This window comes from Perognathus longimembris, chromosome 17, assembly GCF_023159225.1.
Source record: "Perognathus longimembris pacificus isolate PPM17 chromosome 17, ASM2315922v1, whole genome shotgun sequence".
Classification (NCBI taxonomy): domain Eukaryota; kingdom Metazoa; phylum Chordata; class Mammalia; order Rodentia; family Heteromyidae; genus Perognathus; species Perognathus longimembris.
Window position 1 is genome coordinate 7,893,531 of NC_063177.1, and position 21,721 is coordinate 7,915,251.

The 21,721-nt window shown below is 49.3% G+C and overlaps 4 protein-coding genes across 5 annotated transcripts in view; 3 read left to right on the forward strand and 1 right to left on the reverse strand.

Moving 5' to 3' along the window:
• Zmynd15 (zinc finger MYND-type containing 15) overlaps positions 1-7,562 on the forward strand; it is a 56,182-nt gene extending 48,620 nt beyond the window's left edge. The window contains exon 14 of the mRNA XM_048365295.1: positions 7,510-7,562. The gene's annotated coding sequence lies outside the window, so the exon portion shown is untranslated. The remainder of the gene's footprint in view (positions 1-7,509) is intronic.
• Tm4sf5 (transmembrane 4 L six family member 5) lies at positions 191-8,977 on the forward strand. Its single transcript, XM_048365306.1, is given in 5 exon segments — positions 191-418; positions 421-506; positions 7,510-7,590; positions 8,068-8,204; positions 8,656-8,977. Coding segments are annotated over 5 exon segments (579 nt in total). The 5' UTR covers positions 191-336; the 3' UTR covers positions 8,849-8,977.
• A 2,385-nt stretch (positions 8,978-11,362) lies between these two features.
• Positions 11,363-12,535, reverse strand: Vmo1 (vitelline membrane outer layer 1 homolog). Of its 2 annotated transcripts, XM_048366347.1 has the most exons (4): positions 12,235-12,535; positions 12,034-12,091; positions 11,798-11,913; positions 11,363-11,671 (listed from the first exon to the last, which is right to left on the reverse strand). In XM_048366347.1, exons 2-4 carry the CDS (start codon positions 12,073-12,075, stop codon positions 11,374-11,376), a joined length of 456 nt encoding a protein of 151 aa, XP_048222304.1. In that variant the 5' UTR covers positions 12,076-12,091; positions 12,235-12,535; the 3' UTR covers positions 11,363-11,373. The 2 variants fall into 2 exon arrangements, with proteins under 2 accessions (XP_048222304.1, XP_048222303.1); XM_048366346.1 differs by having other exon boundaries at positions 12,034-12,535.
• Positions 12,536-18,843: 6,308 nt separating this feature from the next.
• Gltpd2 (glycolipid transfer protein domain containing 2) lies at positions 18,844-20,319 on the forward strand. Its single transcript, XM_048365581.1, has 4 exons — positions 18,844-19,056; positions 19,165-19,229; positions 19,472-19,638; positions 19,736-20,319. Exons 1-4 carry the CDS (start codon positions 18,951-18,953, stop codon positions 20,271-20,273), a joined length of 876 nt encoding a protein of 291 aa, XP_048221538.1. The 5' UTR covers positions 18,844-18,950; the 3' UTR covers positions 20,274-20,319.
• The last annotated feature ends 1,402 nt before the right edge of the window (positions 20,320-21,721 follow it).

The following is a 21,721-nucleotide window of genomic DNA, read 5'->3' on the forward strand; positions in this document are numbered from 1 at the left end:
ACAAGCCACAGGGACTTTAAGACATGAAGAGGTTTTGTTGAGCCTTTAAACATGTAAGGAACCAAAGAGGAGCTACAAGGCGCTGGCCTCAGGCAACTTCCTTTGCGTGACAAACTCTCAGACCTCCTCCATCACCACATCCTCCCCTTCCCCTTCCCTGTAGAGCTGCAGCTTCTCCATCTGCACCTGCTCACATCTCCCTTATCGCTTTGATTCTGCCAGTTTCTGCCACGCCTCCTCTCCGACCTTTGTTCCACACTCCTGCCTATGTTCCTGTGGACCTGGAACCTGTGGCTCACTTTCACTCACTGCCTCTGCCCTTGCTGACGCTTGGCCATGTGCACGGGCAAGTGTGCACGCTGTGTGGGGCTCTCCCTCATCTCCCTCTCCCTGATCTGCATCGTGGCCAATGCCCTCTTGCTGTGCCGGATGGGAAGACTACCTGGACAGACCATCTCAGTTTGCAAGTCTGGCTCATGGCTGGCTTCATCGGCGGGGGCCTGATGGTGAGGAGGCGGGGGCACGGGCTGGCAACCTGGGCACTGATGGTTTCTGAACAGGAAGGAAGGGAAAGGGCTTGGTGGCATGATTCAGTTGGTAGAGCACTAGCTAGTGAGTGAAAACATCAGGTACTGAGTTCGAGTCCTGATCTCAGACTAAAAAGAGAGAGAAGAAGGACTGGCACCTGGGGGTGGGGTGGCAAGGGGCCAGTGGGAACTCAGAGTTTGTCCAACCAGCCTACTATGTGCTGATCACTCTGCAGAAGGCCGTGGGGGACTGACCTTGAGCACAATGTCTGAGGGGAACAGGAGGTAAGGAGCCTCAAATCTCCAGTGAGCTTCCCTGGGGTGAGAGCAGGCCCTTCCTGCCCTGCCTGCCTCCATGGTTGAGCAGATGTGGGAAAGGCCTGTGGTAGACACGGAAGGAACAGCTGGCTGTGTGGGAGGTTATCAGAAACAGGTAATAAATAATAGGCAGGGGGAGAAAGGAAAGTGGAAACATCTGGAGCCAGGAGGCGATATCTCAATCCGTCAGTACCTCAGCGTCACCCTCCTCCATGTCTACTCATGCGCAACACACCTTTATTTTTCTTTAAATTGTTTTAAAATTTGTGTTTGAATGTGCCAGGAGCATGGCTGTCATGGTGGAACATCTGCATAGCAAGTGCCAAGGCCCTGAGTTCATACCTCAGTAGTGCCAAACATTTTATTTGGATGGGTACTAGAGCTTGAACTCAGGGACTTGCACTTTCCCTTGGCTTTTGTTGTTGGACCGGGGGCGGGGGGGAGGCTTGAACTCAGGGTCTGAGCTCTGTCCCTGAGCTATTTTTACTCAAGGCTAGTGTTCTACCACTTTATGCCACAGCTCCACTTCTAGTTTACTGGTGGTTAATTGGAGATAAGTCTCACGAATTTTCCTGCCCAGGCTGGCAATCCTCAGATCTCAGCCTCCTGAGTAGCTAGGATTACAGGCATGAGCCACTGGCACACGGCTCACTTGGCTTTTTTACTTAAGCTTGGCACCACTGGAGCCATACTTCCACTTTTGGCTTATATTGCTGGTTCACTGGAGATAAGAATCTCTCCAACTTTTCTGCTTGGGCTTAGAATGTCAATCCTTAGAACTCAGCCTCTTGAGTAGCTAAAATCAGAGGCTTGAGCCACCAACACCTCACTCAGTCCACCTTTCTTGCCCTGCTCCGCTGGGTGCTGAGGATAATAAACTCAGGTCAGTACGAATGACAGAGAGATACCTCCAAGTCTTCCTGAACATGAGGATTGTGTGTGTGTGTGTGTGTGTGTGTGTGTGTACAAGCACATGTGCGCATGCCAGTCCTGGGGCTTGAACTCGGCCTGAGCGCTGTCCCTGAGCTTTTTCTCTCAAGGGTAGTGCTCTACCACAACAGCTGTATTTCCAGGTTTTCTTCTGTGGATTTTATTGGAGATAAGAGTCTCACAGGGATATGGCCTAGTGGCAAGAGTGCTTGCCTCGTATACATGAAGCTGCCCTGCCAGAAGTGGCGCTGTGGCTCAAGTGGCAGAGTGGTAGCCTTGAGCGGGAAGAAGCCAGGGACAGTGATCAGGCCCTGAGTCCAAGGCCCAGGACTGGCCAAAAAAAAAAAAGTCTCACAAACTTTCCTGCCCTGGAAGGCTTTGAATTGTGATCCTCAGATCTCAGCCCCTGAATAGCTAGGATTACAAGCGTGGGCCACCAGTGCCTGGCAATGAGGATCTTTTAAAAAGAGGGAAAGAGAGTCAAATTTTCTAGACTTCCAAGGCCCCATCTTTCAAACTCCTCCCCATGAGGGAACTTCTGGATGATTACATCATCATGGAATAAAGACAACAGGTCCAACACGGCCCCCTGCCTCTCAGGACAGTTGACTGGTGAAATCTGTTCGCAGAGTTTTCCCTCCATCCCTGTCACTGGCCACGTCTCTATTAGCTAGATGGAAATTGCACTTCTTTAACCAACAACCCTGTCTTACCCTCTGATGTTTTTTCTTCTACTCCTTACCACCTGCATGGATTTGAGGACTCGGTCTCTTACACCTCTAGAAGTCACATTCCTCCCAGGAAGCCACATTTCTCCCAGGCCTACACACCCAGTGTCACATTAATGTCCCTTCTCCAGATTCAATCTAACTCACCTCCTTCCAGATAGATCCCCAAGTCTGTGCTCCCTCCCCTGCATCCACAGCTAATTCCCTCCCCACTCCATACTAGAGTCACTTTCAGGAGGCACTGAATAATGCCCTAGGGACACAGTTCAAGTCCTTGCTCTTCCTGAAACTTGGCTTCTAGTGATGGAGCTAAAGGTATCAAGAAAGCAACGCCAGCTAAGTGCTGGTGCCTCACGACTGTAATCCTAGCTCCTTAGGAGTCTGAGATCTGAGGATTGCAGTTCAGAGCCAGCCTAGGCAGGAAAGTCCATAAGACTCTTATCGCTAATAAACCACCCCCAAACTAGAAGTGGAGCTGTGGCTCAAAGTAGTAAAGCACTAGTCTCAAGCAGAAAACTCAGGGACAGTGCCCAGGCCTTGAGTTCAAATCCTAGGACCAACAAAAGAAAAGAAAGAAAAAAAGAGAAAGGGAGAAAGAAAGAGAGAGAGAGAGAGAGAGATGGAGGAAAGGGAGGGAGGGAGGGAGGGAGGGAGGGAGGGAGGGAGGGAGGGAGGGAGGGAGGGAGGGAGGGAGGGAGGGAGGGAGGGAGGAAAGAGGAAGACCAGGAGCCCCATGAGAACAGGAAGGCATTTCATTGACTGCAGTGCCCCTGGTGCCAAGATCAGAGCCTTTAGTCATTATACAAGACATCTATAGTGACCAGAGGAACACAAGAACTAGATAAGCAAGATGATTTTAGATAAACACAGGTGCCATTAAAACATAAAGAAAGAAAGAAATCAAGGTAGGATCATAAAAGTCTCCCAGGGCAAAGTAAAGAACCCACTTTTCTTTTCTTTGTGAGGGACTGGAAATTGAATCTAGGAAGCCAGATGCCAGTGGCTTCTACCTATAATCCTAGCTACTCAGGAGGCTGAGATCTGAAGATCTGGGTTCAAAGCCAGCCTAGACAGAAAAGTCCATGAGACTCCAAAATAACCACTAAAAAGCCAGGAATGGGGGTGTGGCTAAAGTAATAGAGTGCCAGCCTTAATTGAAAAAGCTAAGAGACAGAGCCCAGGCCCTGAGTTCAAATCCTAGTATTAGTACCAAAAAAGAAAATTTGAGTCTAGACCTTTGTGCTTTTTAATCACATATTCTGCCATTGAGCACACTTCCATCTGGGCCACATTTTACTGTAGTTTTAGTTTGGTTTTGTTTTGCCAGTCCTGGGCCCTGGCTTGTTTGCTCAAGGCCACTTGAGCCACAGCACCACCTCTGGCCATTTTCTATATATGTGGTGCTGGGGAATCGAACCCAGGGCTTCATGTATACGAGGCAAGCGCTCTTGCCACTAGGCCATATTCCCAGCCCCTTTACTGTAGTTTTAGGTAAGATTTTTTTTTTTTGGCCAGTCCTGGGCCTTGAACTCAGGGCCTGAGCACTGTCCCTGGCTTCTTTTTGCTCAATGCTAGCACTCTGCCACTTGAGCCACAGTGCCACTTCAGGCCGTTTTCTGTATATGTGGTGCTGGGGAATTGAACCCAGGGCCTCATGTATAGGAGGCAAGCACTCTTGCCACTAGGCCATATCCCCAGCCCTTAGGTAAGATTTTGATGAGAGGAAGTCTGAATTGATCAGACAAGCAACCAAATTTCATACCTATCAGTGCAATGTGAACTTTCTAGTTGTTCCACGTAGCACTGGATTGAAGAAGATCCCTCTGGTGGTTGTGTAGAGATGGAATAATGAGCAGGTCAATAATAGATGAAGAAAGACCAGTCAGGCGCTGGTGGTTCACTCCTGTAATCCTGGATACTCAGAAGGCTGAGATCTGAGGATCATAGTTCAAAGCCAACCCAGGCATGAAAGTCCATGAGACACATCTCTAATTAACCACTGAAAAGCCGAAGTGGACCTATGGCCCAAAGTGGTAGAGTACGAGCCTTGAGAAAAAGACAGGGACAGCATCCAGGCCCTGAGTTCAAGCCATACAACCAACAAATAGACTTGGTAAGCCTAACTACTCAAGAGGTTGAGACCTGAGAATACTATAAAGGCCAGGCCAGGCAGATAAATCCAAGAGACTCTTGCCTCCAACTATCCAGCAAATAAAAAGTTAGTAGTGGAGGTGTGGATCAAGTAGTAGAGTGCCATCCTTTAGCAAAAAATCTAAGGAACAGTGCCCCTGCCCTGAGTTCAAGCCTTAGAACAGGCACATTTAAAAACTAAAAAGCAAGACAAGCAAAGAATCTAACCTGGTACAACAAAATCAAAAGAGGGCAAAGGCTGTTGAGATATATAAAGCTGGAGACAAAGTGAGGAACCTCAAGTGCTTTGCTAGGATCCTTAGCTAGAGTCTCTTGGGGGGGGGGGATATTGGTAATAGAACGTGGGACCTCAAGCATGCTAATCAAGTGCTCTCCTACTTAAGCTGCATCCTCAATACCCCCCCCCCTTTTTTTTTTGCCAGTCCTGGGGCTTGAACTCAGGGCCTAAGCACTGTCCCTAAGCTTTTTTTTGTTTTTTTTGGCCAGTCCTGGGCCTTGTACTCAGGGCCTGAGCACTGTCCCTGGCTTTTTTTTTTTTTTTTTTTTGCTCAAGGCTAGCACTCTACCACTTGAGCCATAGCACCACTTCCAGCTTTTTCTGTTTATGTGGTACTGAGGAATTGAAGCTTGCAAGGTAACACTCTACCACTAAGCCACATTCCCAGCCCCAAACCTTTTCATTTTTATTTTGCTTTTGAAATATGGTCTTGATACCTTTTTGTTCATGTTTCCCTCAAACTCAACATCCCTCTCTCCCCTGAGTACCTAGGATTACCAGCAAGAACCACCACACCCAGTTTAAAGTTCAGTCTTGTGTATGTGTGTCCTGGGGACTTGAACTTGGGGCCTGGGTGCTGTTCCTGAACTTTTTTGTTCAATGCTAGCACTCTACCACTTGAGCCATAACTCCATTTCTGGCTTCTTGGTGCTTAATTAGAATGAATAGTCTCACAAACTTTCCTGCCCGGGCTGGCTTTGAACTGCAATCCTCAGATCTCAGCCTCCTTGTGTAGCTGAGATTACAGGCATGAGGCACTGTCACCTGGCTTGATAGGCTACTTGGTGAACTACTGGAATTGAGCCAAGAAAAGATCAACTGAAAAGCCTGATACTAGTACCTCGTTCCTGTCATCCTAGCTACTCATGAGGCTGACATCTGAGGATTGTGGTGTGAAGCTAGCCCAGGCAGAAAAGGTCATGAGATTCTTATCTCCAATAAACTAGGGAATAAAGCTCAGCCAAAATCTTAAAACTGGAAGTAGAAGTGTGGCTCAAGTGGTAGAGTACCCGCTTTGAGGAAAAACAGCTAAGGGAGAACACTGAGGCCCTGAGTTCAAGCCCTAGCAGCTGAAACTCACACCGATTAACTGAAGATGAATACTAAATTTAGTATGGCTGCACATGAAGGATGGTATGTTGGGAAACAGGGGCAGTAACTATGGAAATCTAGTAGAGAGGTAGAGGACTTCTTGTAAAAGGTGAGTAGAATGGGCTGGGAATATGGCCTAGTGGTAAAGTGCTTGCCTTGTACACATGAAGCCCTGGGTTCGATTCCTCAGTACCACGTATATAGAAAAAGCCAAAAGTGACACTGTGGCTCAAGTGGTAGAGTGCTAGCCTTGAGCAAAAAGAAGCCAAGGACAGTGCTCAGGCCCTGATTTCAAGCCCCAGGACTGGCAAAAAAAAAAAAGAAAGAAAGAAAGAAAGAAAGGTAAGGAGGAGCTGAATGTGAGGAAAAAGAAGAAAGGACCGACAGATTTAGGAGCCATTGAAGGCAAGTCGATATTTGAAGTCTTGGCTGGGTATAGGAAGATTAATATTTTTCAGGCTAGGTGAATTAGTGGATATTTTTTTCTCTAATGAACACAAGAAAGTCAAAAGTAAAATGAATTGGCTGGAATATTGTGCAGTCAGTATAAAGCTGGCTGAATCTGAGCTTAAGCCAAGACTTCACGTGAACACATTGTTCAGGCAGTTTAATTTACAGCTGCAGGCAACTGGAGGAATAGCCGATTGCCTGGGAAGAGCTGGGCTTTGTGAGAAAATCCACAGGGAGAAAAAGGATCTGAGGCTGAATATTAAGAAATACTGCAATATATATCAGAAAACTGTGAACATCCTCTTACTCATGCCAGGTCACTGGGATCTTCCACATCACCATCCTTACCTGCTGTGAGCTCTAAATATTAGAGTTAGAGAGCCTTTACCCCAAGGGAGTCTTGGACAAAAATCCCCCTGTTCTCTTACTAAACTCTGAGAAAAACCTGTAAGATAAATCTGGAAGCCCCATTTTCACAGGTCAAAACTGAGACCTAGCCTGGAGCTGGGGGCTCACACCTGTAATCCTAGCTATTCAGGAGGCCAGCCCCCACAGGAAAATCCATGAGACTCTTGCTTCCAATTAACCACCAGAAGTGGCTTAAAGTGGTAGAGTCCAAGAACCAGGATTGACAAAAAAAAAAAAAAAAAAAAAAAAAAACCAAACTGAAATCCAGAGAAACCATCCTAGAGTATGAGGGAATGCAGGGATGGCTAAACATAGGCCTCCTGGTTGCTGTCTAAGCTGCAAACTGAGGCTGAGGTCTGAATCTATGTGCCAAGATTTGAGGGGAATATATCATATTGGAGCCTGCCTTACAGGAAGCTACACTCTGGACAGAGGTAAAGTAGGCAGGTAAATAATGATAAGTTAAGATTGAGCCCATCCTGCTCTCAGAAATAAAGATAAAGTCCTTTCTATAGTCCAAAGGGCTGAGAGTATCTTGGCAAATTCCCGGAGGAAGTGAGCAAAGATGCAAACAAAGTCTTGAGAAGCTGAGAGGCCATCTTATCTATGACTGACTCTTGACCCACAGGTGCTGTGTCCAGGAATTGCCGCTGTTCGTGCTGGGGGCAAGGGCTGTTGTGGTGCAGGCTGCTGTGGAAATCGCTGCAGGGTAAGATCTAAATGAAGAAGAGATTCAGTCCATTGTGGTAGCTCAGATCTTTAATCCCAGCACTCAGGAGACTTGGGAAAAGCACCAGTGGAGGCCAGCCTAGTCTACACAGGAAGTTCCAGGCCAGCTTGAGCTGCATACTTAGACCTTGTGTGACGGGTGGAGTGGGGAGATTGAGAGACTGAGGTCTCTGAACCCTTCCTTTTAGAGCTCCTCTTCAGGGTTCCAGACCCCAGGCTACCCCGTCCTCCCACTTAGAGGTCAGCTCTCAGCCTGACCAGAGGGCATTACAGCCCCCAGAACTTCACATCCGCAGGCCCTCGGGCTAGCCTCACTCCAAGACTGGGGCTTGATGGCAAATGCATTTTGATTGTGGCTGGAAAGTAGCAAGGCAACGTGCGAGGCAGAGCTTGGCGCAATTGTTCCACAACTGGAGACCCCACCACTGTAGTCGCTCCCGTTCTGCCCTCCATGCAGATGCTTCGCTCTGTTTTCTGCTCCGCCTTCGGGTTGCTCGGCGCCATCTACTGTCTCTCGGTGTCTGCAGCCGGGCTGCGCATTGGACCCAAATGCTTAAAACATGGCACATGGGACTACCACCTCCAAGACACGGAGTAAGTCTCTGCCCGCATTTGTGCCCCACACTTCCCGCATCTCCCCACCTGCTTTTCCCACGTAAGTCAACCCAGGCCAGACCAGGCTTCCAGAGCGTTCCCTTGCTGGTTGCTGGTGCCTCACACCTGTGATCAAGCCTCAGAAGGCTGCGATCCTGGGGACTCTTATGCCCAATGAAGCACCAGAAAACCGGAAGTGGCGCTGTGGCTTAAAAATGGTGGAGTGCTAGCCTTGAGCTGAAGAGCTCAGGGGCAGCACCCAGGCCCAGAGTTCAAGCTCCACCATTGACCAAAAAAAAAAAAAAAAAAAAAAGAATGTAAGGCCCTGAGTTTAAGTCCCAGTGCCAGCACAAAAAAAGAGGAGAGCGCTCCCTCCGCCCAAAGGAGCCCTTTGCAAATGCCCACGGGGCAGGTGCAAGGGGAGCGCATCCTGACCCTGTGCCCTCTCCAGGGGTGCTTACTTGTACAATGACACCCTGTGGGATTGGTGTGAGGAGCCACCACACGTGGTGCCGTGGAACGTGACACTCTTCTCTCTGCTGGTGGCCGCCTCCTGCCTGGAGATCCTGCTGTGTGGAATACAGCTGGTGAACGCCCTCGTGGGTGTGGTGTGTGGGGATTGTCGGAAGAAGGAGGGCGCCTGAGGCCCACGACCCTCGGATGGTACCTGCTCGCCCCTGAATGTCTACTTCCTGGGTTTATGGAACGAAGTTTTTGTGGTTGTCATTCATTTGTTGTTTCTTTTCTCTCTGGAATAAATTGCTTTGAGCTCCCTTCCCCATCTTAGATTGTGCCCCAGGTAAGGAGCCTGTGAGGGCCTTCAGATGCGCCAAGGTTTAGGGTTCGCCTGTTTGGAGCCCTTGAACTCTACTTGTTGTTTTATCAAATAGTTATTAAATTGTACTAAATTAAATATACTGGGAAGCAAGGCCAACAAGAGAGCAAGGTCTGTACTCTCAATGATGGAGAGTTGGAAAATGGACAGTTTTCAAAAGAGGCAAAGGATTATTTCAACAGATGGTAAACACTTTTTGTTTTTTTGGCCAGTCCTGGGCCTTGGACTCAGGGCCTGAGCACTGTCCCTGGCTTCTTCCCGCTCAAGGCTAGCACTCTGCCACTTGAGCCACAGCGCCGCTTCTGGCCGTTTTCTGTATATGTGGTGCTGGGGAATCGAACCTAGGGCCTCGTGTATCCGAGGCAGGCACTCTTGCCACTAGGCTATATCCCCAGCCCCGGTAAACACTTTTTAAAACACATTCGCTATGAAATAGATGTGGCTGGCTGACTGATGAAAGGACTATTTTTCTTAATGACAGAAATTCTGAGAAAGTGAAATTTGAGCTGAAATCTGTATATCTAGATTTCAGGCAGACAGGATGGACAGGAAGGAAAAAAGGTTCTTTAAAAGAGTCATTGTTTAGGGACTGGGGGTGTGGCTTAGTAGTAGAGTGCTTGCCTAGCATGCATGAAGCCCTGGGTTCGATTCCTCAGTACCACATACACAGAAAAAGCTGGAAGTTGTGCTGAAGTTCAAGTGGTAGAGTGCTAACGTTGAGCACAGAGAGGCTCAGGGACAGATCCAAGGCCCTGAGTTCAAGCCCCAGAACTGGCAAAAAAAAAAAAAAAAAAAAAGTCATTATTCAGAAAAGCCATTGTTTGGATTTTGCAGAGAGCAAAAATGGAAAGTTTGGGAAAGATTTTCACTTTCTAAACCCTAGAAAACAAAAACTTAAAGCCAGTGTAGCATTATTACTACTAATTTAGCAGACGTTCTTCTTTCTCTTTTCTTTCTTTTTTTTTTTTAATTTTTGTTGTCAAACTGATGTACAGAGAGGTTACAGTTTCATACGTTAGGCATTGGATCTCTTTTCTTTCTTTCCTTTCTTGCTTCCATTTTTCCTTCTTTCCTTCCATCTCTTTCTTTTTGTGCCAGTACTGGGGCTTGAACTCAGGTCCTTGTACTCTCACTTAGCTTATTATTATTTTTTGCTAGTCCTGGGACTTGAACTCAGGGCCTGAGCACTGTCCCTGGCTTCTTTTTGCTCAAGGCTAGCACTCTACCACTTGAGCCACAGCGCCACTTCTGGCTTTTTCTATATATGTGGTGCTGATTAATCGAACCCAGAGCTTCATGTATATGAGACAAGCACTCTTCCACTAGGCCATATTCCCAGCCCTCACTTAGCTTTTTCAAAGCTAGTGCTCTACCACTTGAGCCACACCTCCACCTCCAGCTTTTTGCTGATTAAGTGGATATAGGTTTAGGCTAACTTTAAGTCTCCATCCTCAGATCTCAGACTTCTGAATAGAGAGGATTACAGAGGTAAGCTAGCCTTGAGCAAAAAAAAAAAAAAAAAAAGCCAGGGACAGTGCTCAAGTCCTGAGTTCAGGCCCCAGGACTGGCAAAAAACAAAAACAAAAACAGAGGTAAGCCACCAAGCATACTCAGGCCAGGCTAGAAATCCCTTAAATAGAGGTCACTAGTGGCTCAGAAAGAAGACAACCTGGGCTCTTAATGGGGACCACTGTCTCAGACAGCCTCAGCCAGGGGCTTCCTTCATTTATTGGAAGAACATTCTTTAGGCCTATGGGACCTGAAACATACAACAGCTTGCTATAGATTCCTCAGATTAAACCCAAGTGTAGCCTGGCACTGGTGGCTAACGCCTGCAATCCTAGCTACTTGGGGAGGCTGGGATCCCAAGATCAAGGTTAAAGATAGCCTAAGCAGAAAAGCCCAAGAGTATCTTTCTCATATCAACCAGCAAAAAGCCAGAAGTAGAGGTGTGGATCAAAGTGGTAGACCTCTAGCCTTGAGCAAAAATGCCAACCGAGAGCATGAGGCCTTGAGTTCAAGCCCCATACTGGCACACAAGCACACACAAAGAAAGGAGAGGAAGGAAGAGAGGGAAGGAGGGAGGGAGGGAGGGAGGGAGGGAGGGAGGGCGGAAGGAAGGAAGGAAGGAAGGAAGGAAGGAAGGAAGGAAGGAAGGAAGGAAGGAAGGAAGGAAGGAAGGAAAGAAAGAAAGCTGGCTCAAATATAGGGTAGGGAGGGAAATAAATAGGCCCAGTTTCCCATTCCCAAATCAAGCGACACCAAAGCCAAGGCCTAGAAGCTTTAATGGCTGAAGGGGGACCGGGCATCTGGTGGCGGAAGCCAGCAACAGAGTCAACTGTGGCAGCAGAATACTCGCGCATCATTGAGGGCGGTGTCATCGCGGAGGCCTTTAGGCTGCTCAATTTTAGTCTGCAGGCCACACGCACCTTTGGGGCAGGGGTCGCTCCAGTCTCCAAACTCTCCCCAACTCAGCCCAGGCCCCTCCAGCTCTGTGCCGTCGGAGCAGCGAAAGCGCACGTTGTTGACCCCGGTGTTGTCCCCGAGGCTCTGGGGCTCCTCCACACGAAGAGAGAAAGCCACTAAGAAGCCACCTCCTGGACACCACAGCGGCTCGCTCCACGCACCCCATCTACAAGAGAAGGGGTGAAGTGCACGCTCCGTGGGTGCCTCCCACCCACCCCGGGCCACCCAGACCTTGCGATTTCCAAGCCAGCCATACCCTCGCTCTGGGAAATCCTTGGTCCCTGCCTCCTACCTCCCAGATTGTGACTCCACAACATGCGTGTTGAGCGCTGGGTTCCCCCCAGTGCAGTGCAGCCTGATCCCGTTCAGAGCCGTGTCATCGCCTGGAATGCCTTGCGGGGGCTCCACCTGGGGGGTGAGGAGAGGAGGAGCTTGGGGGTTACCATTCTCAGGACAGCCTCCCCAAACATCTCCACCCTCCCGTTCACATGTCCCCCTCTCCTGGATGTTCCATGCCTGAGCTCTTACCTTGATTGAAAACCCACTGGCAAAGTATCCATCAGGACACATGTCGGGCCACGCCCAGCTGCCCCAGGGGTCACCATTGGTTACTTCAATGACCGATGTGTATCCACTCAGACCATCACCATAGGCGCACCTACAGCACATTGCCCACAGCAGTAACAGCAGCTTGGGAGTGTGCAGCTCCATCCTGCAATGTCTACTCACTAGGCTTCTTAGGCTGATTTATAGTAACTGGTCCTTATCAGGCTATCCTGGCTTCACTTACGGAAGAACCTCCTGGATTAAGAGACATTCAAAACTAATCTGATATTGGATCCCCTGCAGACTGGACTGGTGACTGGAGGAGGCAGAGGTGTCCAGCCCTGGAGAAGGAGAACAGCGGAAGCCAGAGAGATCAAATAGCCATCACCTACTGAAGTTTACTATAAGCCACAGATTGTGTTTAGCACTTTGCAGATGTGTTTTACTAAATCCTCCTAACAACTTGAGGAGATAGGAAATATCCTTCCTATTTTGTAGGGAACAGGGCCCCAGAAATGACGAGTCGCTGCCTGGTGCTAATAGCTGATGCTCAGGCTGAGATCTGAGCATCACCGTTTGAAGACAGCCCAGGTAGGAAAGTTTGTGAGCTTTTATCTCCAATTAACTAGCAAAAGCAGGAAGTGGAGGTGTGGCTCAAGTGGTAGAGTGCCAACTTGCAATGAAAAAGCTAAGAATCAGTGCCAAGCCCTGAGTTCAAGCCCCAGAATTGGCAGAGAGGAGAGGAAGGGAGGGAGGAGAGGGGAAAGGAAGTGAGGGGAGAGGGGCTGGGGTGTAGCTCAGTGGCAAAGCGCTTGCCTAGCAAGTGCAATGTCCTGGGTTCAATCACCAGTACCATAAAAAGAAGAGACCTGAGACCCCCCGCCCCCCCAAAAAAAAATACAGTTAAAGGGTGGAGAGGACAGGAGAGGAGAAAGCAGAGAAATATCACATTACTGGGAACAGAAACCAGTACTAGGGGGATCCGATTGATAATATGGGAACCATACATCATACCAGGGACAGGACTAGTCAGGAGCAAGGCCAGGATGAGGAGCAACTTCATAGAACTTGAGTGTGCATAGAGTGAGCCTAGAACAAGAAACAAGGAACTCTGAGGACTGGGAAAGGTCTCCTTGCAGACTGGGGCCTGTTGTGCCAAGTCGCAAGACCACCACCAAGAAGACCACCGAGACTCAGACATTCCGAAATGCAAGAGCAAGGCAAGACTTTATTCAAGCCGGGCCGCGGCCCAGGCCTCGTCCTACCCACCAACACAGCGGAGGTTAGGAGGCAGCCCCGAGCTGTGATTACACAGGGCTTATAAAGGCAAAGAACAAAGTTACAACAGTCAGGTGTTCAAGCAAGCAAGATTAGGATGCAGGTACAAATCTGATTGGCTCAGGGTTCAATTCTAGGGGTGGTCAGAGTTAAGCATTCCCAGCGGTTAGAATTCTAGACCAACTGGGCCCTAATGGGCTTGTCCTGGGTCTGCTCACAGGGCCTGCTTATCTCAGGTTCACGTGGTAAAGTGGGGTTCGCGTGGTAAAATGGGGTTCACGTGGTAAAATGGGGCCTGACTTCAAAGTCTGGCACTTCATTTCCCCTTTTTTCTTTTTGGTACCTTGGGAGCTAATCATGGCTCCATTCTGTCCATTTCAATGGCTTGCATGTCTAGGGGATGATATAGAGATAAGGCATGGGCCAATAGGGCCCAATGTAGTAACCAAAGGGCGTGTCACCATTTCTCACAAGTACAGTCTCTGTACCTCTGTTTTGCATGCCTCTAGTTTATCCTGCCTCAACTTCCCAAAAACTACTGTGGTCCCTCTGTTTTAAAGGGGGGCTGATGGGTGAAGATCATCCATCTTCTGTAACTTCTTCAGACTGACTCAGGGGCATTGACCTTACCTAGCCAGGAACCTATAACCTTAGTCTACTTTACCAAGGGACTGCAGGATTACTGCAAACTGAAAATTAACTTTCAGCTATACAGAATTACCATTAGCTGTATAGGGTTTAGTATCCAAATGTAAGCAACAAAATACATAAACTTCTCATCTGTGCTCTAAGGGTCGGGTGGCTATACCCATATTCCTGAGCAAGCCCAAAATACCTAAAATAAGGGTGTCACCTCACTTTGGAGTGAGCTGCCAAAATAACATCAACATTAGCCTGGGTAGCAGGGAAAGAAGGCAAAAAGAAAATTATAACAATGTTCAGTCTAACTTTCTTTTGTTGAGGCGAAGGCGAAGCAGCTGAGTTGGGTGCTTGGAGACCTCCCATGTTCCATCACGGTAGTCATTGTCCAGGGCAAAGGGGCCAGCTGGCCTGGCATGGAAGCAATGAACCTAAGTGGCGATGCCGTCTAGGGTCCCTTCCACCGTGGTTCTAAGGATTTGGGGTTATGCCTCCGGACGAACACTCAGTCCCCTGGTCTGAATAAATGGGGGGTAGGGACAGAAGCAGAATCATATAATGCCTTAAGTTGGGGCAACATATTCTTGTGCACGAGTTGCAAATAATCAAGTTTACACAAAAATTCAGCATCATCCAAATCAGCAAGCAATTCAGTCTGAAGGCTAGGGATAATGGGTGGGGGGTACCCATACATTATTTCAAAAGGAGTAAAGCCAAGCTGATAGGGAGAATTTCTTACTCCAAGCAGAGCAAAAGGAAGGAGTGACACCCAGTCTGCACCAGTCTCTAAGTCCAATTTACTTAAGGTCTCTTTTAGAGTCTGATTCATTTTCTCTACCTGTCCTGAACTCTGGGGTCTATGAGCACAATGCAACTTCCAATCCGTCCCCAGTGCAGCGGCTATTCCCTAACTTACTTTTGAAACAAAAGCCGGTCCGTTGTCTGACCCAATGGTGGATGGAAAGCTATACCTGGGTAGGATTTCTTTTTTTTTTTTTTTTTTTTGGCCAGTCCTGGGGCTTGGACTCAGGGCCTGAGCACTGTCCCTGGCTTCTTCTTGCTCAAGGCTAGCACTCTGCCACTTGAGCCACAGCGCCACTTCTGGCCATTTTCTGTATATGTGGTGCTGGGGAATCGAACCTAGGGCCTCATGTATACGAGGCAAACACTCTTGCCACTAGGCCATATCCCCAGCCCTCCTGGGTAGGATTTCTTCCAGGATCTTCTTAGCCACTACATTCGCAGTCTCATGCTTTGTTGGATAGGCCTCAACCCATCCTGAAAAACGGTGTATACAGAAACTAGCAAATATTTGTATCCAAATTTTTCCAGGTTTAATTTCTGTGAAATCTACTTCCCAATACATGCCTGGCCTATCCCCACGGAGGCGAGCTCCTTTAGTAACTGGTTGATTGGGGGCGTTGGTGAGCTGACAGGCCTTACAATTTTTAACAATATTTTCAATAAGTTGATGTTTCTAATTTTCACTTTGGAGTGTCGGAGCAAGTCCTGCATTCTTCGGGTTCCCATGTGAGAAGCTCGGTGGATTCTCTTAAGGATCCCTTTACCCACCCCTTGTGGCAAGATAAGTTTCCCTTCACAAGTTTTCCACCAGTCATTGTTTCCTTCTCTGTCCAGGGGTTTGTGGGCCATGGGAATTTTCTTTATCCACTCCAAGTCTTCTTGGGAATACTGGGGCACAGGAGGCAAAGCTCGTGGCCCTGGGTCTATTAAAGTCTGTTCCCAGGAACTCTGACTTGTCTGGCTGATTTAGGCACAGGGATTTTCAGCACAGTCTACGTGCATCTGACAGCCAATGCTTGCTCTCTTTTAATATGAAGCCCAGATGGGTGATTTCAGGTTTACAAATTTGTGCCTTTTAACATTCTAGTTTGTAAAAGCATTTTCCTGACTGGCTAGGGAACTGATCTCTGATGACCTAAAAAGTTACCTTTGCAGGCCTTTAACAGATCTCAATAAGGACACAATCTCAGGTCTACAAGCTTTCTTTCCTAAACAGATGTATCAGCTTAAAATTCTCACTGCCAGTCAGAGCTTTGAGTAAATGCGGGGGGTCCCCCTAGAGTTCTTTTTGCGGACACTCTCACTGATTGACTAATTGTGGGCTGTCACCTGTACATCTTTCCAGTGAGCTAAAGTCAGTCCAGGGGAGTGGAAGGAACATTCCCCATCATCCGTTTGTCAGTCAGGCACAGCACAAGAAAGAAACACACAAAAATAATCACAGGCACAAAGACCAGACAACACTTACAGACAGACTTAGGGAGCCGCGGCTTACAGGTTCGACTATGTCTCTCCTGCCCCTGTGAGGGGGCAGACCACACAATCTTGAGGCTCTCTCTCTCTCCCGTTCCTGTGTAGAAGTGGACCAGACAACCCCGAATATAGAGTGGACCGGACGGGCGCCCATTAGAAGGGCCTCCCGGTCCAGTCCTTCAGGTTCAGGGTGGTAGTGGGAAGCCTGAGTCCCCTGTGGAGGGCTTGAGGTGTTCCCCAAGTCCTCCAGGACTGCCCATACGAGCGTGTCCACTCCGGCTGGTCCTTCACTACCTACAGGTTCAGATTCAGGCGGCTGGCCAAAACAGAAAACAAAACTACAAATCACACAGACACAGACACACAGAATGAACAGCGCTATTTTCTTACCTTCGGAGTCTGGGGTCTCGGGGGTCTCTGGGGCCATCCTGGACGAAACCCCAAATGTTGTGCCAAGTCGCAAGACCACCACCAAGAAGACCACCGAGACTCAGACATTCCGAAATGCAATAGCAAGGCAAGACTTTATTCAAGCCGGGCCGCGGCCCGGGCCTCGTCCTACCCACCGACACAGCGGAGGTTAGGAGGCAGCCCTGAGCTTATAAAGGCAAAGAACAAAGTTACAACAGTCAGGTGTTCAAGCAAGCAAGATTAGGATACAGGTACAAATCTGATTGGCTCAGGGTTCAATTCTAGGGGTGGTCAGAGTTAAGCATTCCCAGCGGTTAGAATTCTAGACCAACTGGGCCCTAATGGGCTTGTCCTGGGTCTGCTCACAGGGCCTGCTTATCTCAGGTTCGCGTAGTAAATTGGGGTTCGCGTGGTAAAATGGGGTTTGCGTGGTAAAATGGGGTTCACATGGTAAAATGGGGCCTGGCTTCAAAGTCTGGCACTTCAGGGCCCTGGTCATCTGAGAATCCAGGACAATAGATACACTCAGAGTGACAGGAACAATTCTAAGAAGTTTATGGACTAAAAGCCTCTAAGAACAGATGGGGCTGTATTTTTTTTCTCTTCGCTTTCCATATTCTCACATCTTTTCCCAGAATGCCTTTCCTTTCCTGACCACCAGGTGGCCTCCAAATTTACAAGGAAAAAAAAAAAACAGCTGGATTTGTTAAGAGCCACCACCCCTAATTTGCCTGTTTCTCATACACATTTCTTTGTGCCATATATTTCCTTAGTAACATTTTTCCCCCTGGTGCAATCAATATTCCAAGAGCTTTGTTTTGTTTTGTTTTGTTTTTGCCATTCCTGGGCCTTGGACTTAGGGTCTGAGCACTGTTCCTGGCTTCTTTTTGCTCAAGGCTTGCACTCTACCACTTGAACCACAGCCCACTTCCGGCTTTTTCTGTTTATGTGGTACTGAGGAATGGAACCTAGGGCTTATGCATGCTAGGCAATCACTCCACCACTAAGCCACATTCTCAGCCCCTCTAACAGCTTTAAGTGACCAAGAAAAACAAGGCCCCTATCTCCATTAGAGCTCGCATTCCAGTGGCAGATAGGGATGGAAAATTCTCCCCCAATGGACCTTGAGCTCTGTGAAGAAATTTGTATTCTAGAGGATCATACCTTCCATGACATGCTGAAGTAGTAAATAAGGATTCAGATGGCTCATGCCTGTAATCCTAGCTACTCAGGATGAGATCTGGAAGGTGGTAGTTTGAAAGCTAGCCTGGGAAGAAAAGTCCTCAAGACTGCATCTAAAAAAATAATCCCATGCAGTGCACCAGTGGCTCATGCTTGTAATTCTAGCTACTTAGGAAGCTGAGATCTGAAGATCACAGTTCAAATCCAGCTCAGGTAGGAATGCCTATGAAACTCTTATTTCCAATTAACTATCTAAAATCCAGACGTAGAGCTGTGGCTCAAGTGGTAGAGTTCTAGGCCCTGAGTTCAAGCCCCAGGGCAGGCACCAATGATGATGATGATGCCATGTGCTAGTGGCCCATGTCTATAATCCCAGCTACTCAGGAGGTTGAGATCTGAGGATCAAGACTCAAAGCCAGTGTGGGCAGGAAAGTTTATGAGACTTTTACAGCCAATTAACTAACAAAAAGCCAGAGAGTGGAGCCAGAGTGTGGCTCAAGTAGTAGAGCACCAACCTTGGGCAAAAAATCTGAGGGACAGTGCCAAGGCCCTGAGTTAAAGCCTGAGTACTGCCACAAAGAAAAAAATTAGAAGTGGGTGTTCCCTGTGTCCCAGAGAGCTACCTCCCTCTGCCTCCCAAACTTAACAAGTAAGATTTATGGGGTAATTATGGTCAGCTTTACCACTTATGATGCTTTCACATACATTATCACTTAATTCTCACACAAGGTTTACAAAATACCTATGATTATCCTCAATTTACAGTGAAAGGAACCCAAGGCTAGAGTTAATTTAGGGCACCCACACTGTTGCTCAGTAGAGAGAGCTCACTCTGACCTCAGCCTCTCTTCCCAATATCCAGGTTGCTGCTTCTTCAAGCTAGCCCCAGACAGAAAGGAAATGCAAAGGTGTCTCATTGCCATCAAATCCCCCTAAATCTCTGTTCCTCCCCCCCCCCCCACCAGCTGCTCTGGGGCAAAGGACAGAAGGGAGGGAACATTAATTATTAACTCTTTGCACCTCAGAACACCACAGGCTCCTCCCCTCTCCTGGAGTAGAAAGGACTGCTTGTAGCTAGAAGCTGGGGAAGGGTCGGTGGTCCCAGTGACAGCATGGTGGTCCTGCTATCATCCCTGTGCCTGCAGCGCTGCTTTCGCCTCGCCATTCCTCTCACTATCCTCTTATTGTTCCTTCTTTATCTCAGTGAGCAGGTTCTCGGTGAGTGGCCCCTTCTCTCACCTCTTTGGGGAAGAACCCAAGAGTCTAGGCCCTCAGAACCCAAGCTCCCTTTTGTAGCCTTCACCCCTCCTTTTCCCTTCTTCTTAGGTCTTTTGTCAGGCTGCAGGGCACAGGCACAGCCCAGCATTCCCAATGGACCGCTGCTCTTCCAGGTATACTGGGGGCAAGGATGAACCTGGGAACTTCAGGAAGGACTCTGAATAGTGGTCAGGAGAACCAGGCTCTCCCTCTCCTCTCTCGCCTGCCTTCCAAAGCTGAGAGAAACCCCATCTAGACTTTAGGAGCAATTCCCACCTGCCTCCTTCCCCCTAGCCTATGAGGCTGTTTGCTCTGTCAGCTCAGCAGGCTAAGAGCTCTTCTCTCACAAGTCTGATCTCCTATCTATGCCCCCAAGGTACAGCCAGAGCTGGAAGCTCAAGTGGCCCCAAAGTGGGAAGAGCCTGCATGTCTAGGGCCTCAGGGAATGCTAGGTGGCATGGTGAGGCCCTTCCGGGCCAGTCTGCACCTCCAGGAGGATGTGGAGCTGCCCCAATACCTGGAAGGCTGGAGGGAACTTCTCAGGTGAGTTGTCTCCCTCCTCTAAGCTAGTCTTGGGCCTCCTTGGGGTTCCACCGCCCGCTTTCAAATCACCGCCTCCATGCCATCACCAAACACACAGGTTCCTAACTCCTCTGGGCTCCATCTTCACCTTCGCCTCCAGAGAGGCCTTCGCCAAGGTGGCCGCCCTAGAGGCGCACGTGAACGGCTTGCACGCGGAGCACTACGCGTCGCTGTCAGCTATGGCAGCGTGGGAGCGGCGGGCCGGGTTGCTCGAGCCGCCCGACACTACGTCCCGGGGCCTGGCCGGGCCCTCGGGATCGCGAACGCTGCTCGTGCTGCACCGCGCGCTGCGATGGTCCCAGCTCTGCCTCTACCGGGTGGCGACCGGGACGCCGGGGGACCCGGACGCCGGCGCGCAGTGCGGCGACGCCTACCGCACAGCCCTGGCCCCGCACCACCCCTGGCTCATCCGTCAGGCCGCCCGCCTGGCCTTCCTCGCCCTCCCCAGTCGCGATCGCTTGCTGGAGCTGGCATGTCCAGGAGCCAGTGAGGCGGACGCGCGGATGGCGCTGGCCCGGGCGGCTGGCATCCTGGAGGACGTCTACAACCGCACGCAAGGGCTGCTGGCGGGACACGGCCTGCTTCGGCTGGCCTGAGGAAGCCGCGCGCCCGGGGCAGGGGAGCCTTGGGGGACAGGGGGCGCCCTGGGGAGTCGGGGGCAGGGAGCGCCCTGGGGGCAGGGGGCGTCCTAGGGGAGCAGGGTCCGCTCAGCCTATGGTCCCGCCCCCACCCCAAGCCCAGGCTCTGGGCTCCGGGGACTGCGGGGAGCTGTCCATCTGCCCGATGCCCCGCCCTCCCGTGGCGTCACCACAGCAAAGGCCCGCCCCCACCAGCGCTAGCCCCGTACTTCAGGGAGGCGTGCCGGATGCCACGCCCATCGGTGACGTCGTTGCAAAGGCCCGCCCTCTCCGGTACCCGCCTCTCCGGATGAGCGGAGAGGAATAAAGTTATCATTTGGCCTCCGTGGACAACAGGGCATTTTGTGTGATGCCGGCAGGCGCCTAAAGGAAATTAAAAAAAAAAAAAAAGAAAGAAAAGAAAAGAAAGAGGAATGTGTCATCCCTGTTCCCGGCAGTGGAGAGACTCACTCTCCCTCTGGCCTATTTCAACAGTCTTGGGCTGCTCAACACCATGTGCTGAGTCTCTAGCCCAGGCTGGTCTCCTGAACTCCATTGCCAACTGTTTGGCAGGAGAGCTAGCCTGTCAGCTTTAGCCGACATTAAATGCTTTCTTTCTTCTATGTGACTATGTGTCCATGTGGTTTCTGGGCTGGTGCTTCCAGAAACTTTTAAAACTTTTGTGATCCAACAGACACCAATAAAGTAAGTGAAAAGGAAGTCAGATGAGAAAAAAAATGTGAATCATACATCTGAAGTTTCTAATACATCCAATTGGAGAACCCTTAGTAAAGTAGCTGATGAAGGAGAACACCATGCGGTATTAAGGCAGGAGAGAAAAGTTTATTCCCAAACTGCTGGTCTGTGGCGGAAATGATGCATGGCCGGAGAGAAGGGCTGACCCACCGACCCTTATCTAGGGCAGGTGCAGGTAGGTGGCTGCTTTCAGGTATGCCAGTTACCTAGGTAACACAGGTACTGGGCAGAGAGACTTTAGACAGGTGGGGGCATTTTCATGGAACCCTCCCGGGGATGGACCTTACACTTATAATTCAACAATAGGAACAGAAAACCTGGTTTAAAACTGAGCAAAGAGCCAGATGGTAGTGGCTCATGCCTATAATTCTAGCCACTCAGGAGGCTCAGATCTGACAATCACACTTCAAAGCCAGCCCAAGCAGGAAAGTCTCTGAGATTTATCTCCAACTAACAACCAAGAAAACAGGCCAGAGTGGTGCTGTGTTTCAAAGTGGTCGAGCACTAGCCTTGAGTGCTCAGAGACAGTGCCCAGGCCCTGAGTTCGAGCCCCACTACAGACTTAAAAAAAGCAAAGATATGGATTTAATGGACTGCACCTATAATCCTAACTATGCAAGATGCTGAAATCAGGAATATTGAGCGAAAAAGGAAGCCAGGACAGAGAGAGA

Excerpts from the sequence above, each read along its gene's own strand:
- Vmo1 (XM_048366346.1), bottom strand. The coding sequence starts at position 12,216 with ATGGAGCTGCACACTCCCAAGCTGCTGTTACTGCTGTGGGCAATGTGC. Across the intron at positions 11,914-12,033 it reads CCAGTGGGTTTTCAATCAAG|GTGGAGCCCCCGCAAGGCAT; the intron begins GTAAGAGCTCAG and ends CTCACCCCCCAG. Across the intron at positions 11,672-11,797 it reads GTGGAGTCACAATCTGGGAG|ATGGGGTGCGTGGAGCGAGC; the intron begins GTAGGAGGCAGG and ends CTTCTCTTGTAG.
- Gltpd2 (XM_048365581.1), top strand. The coding sequence starts at position 18,951 with ATGGTGGTCCTGCTATCATCCCTGTGCCTGCAGCGCTGCTTTCGCCTC. Across the intron at positions 19,057-19,164 it reads TCTCAGTGAGCAGGTTCTCG|GTCTTTTGTCAGGCTGCAGG; the intron begins GTGAGTGGCCCC and ends CCTTCTTCTTAG. Across the intron at positions 19,230-19,471 it reads ATGGACCGCTGCTCTTCCAG|GTACAGCCAGAGCTGGAAGC; the intron begins GTATACTGGGGG and ends TATGCCCCCAAG.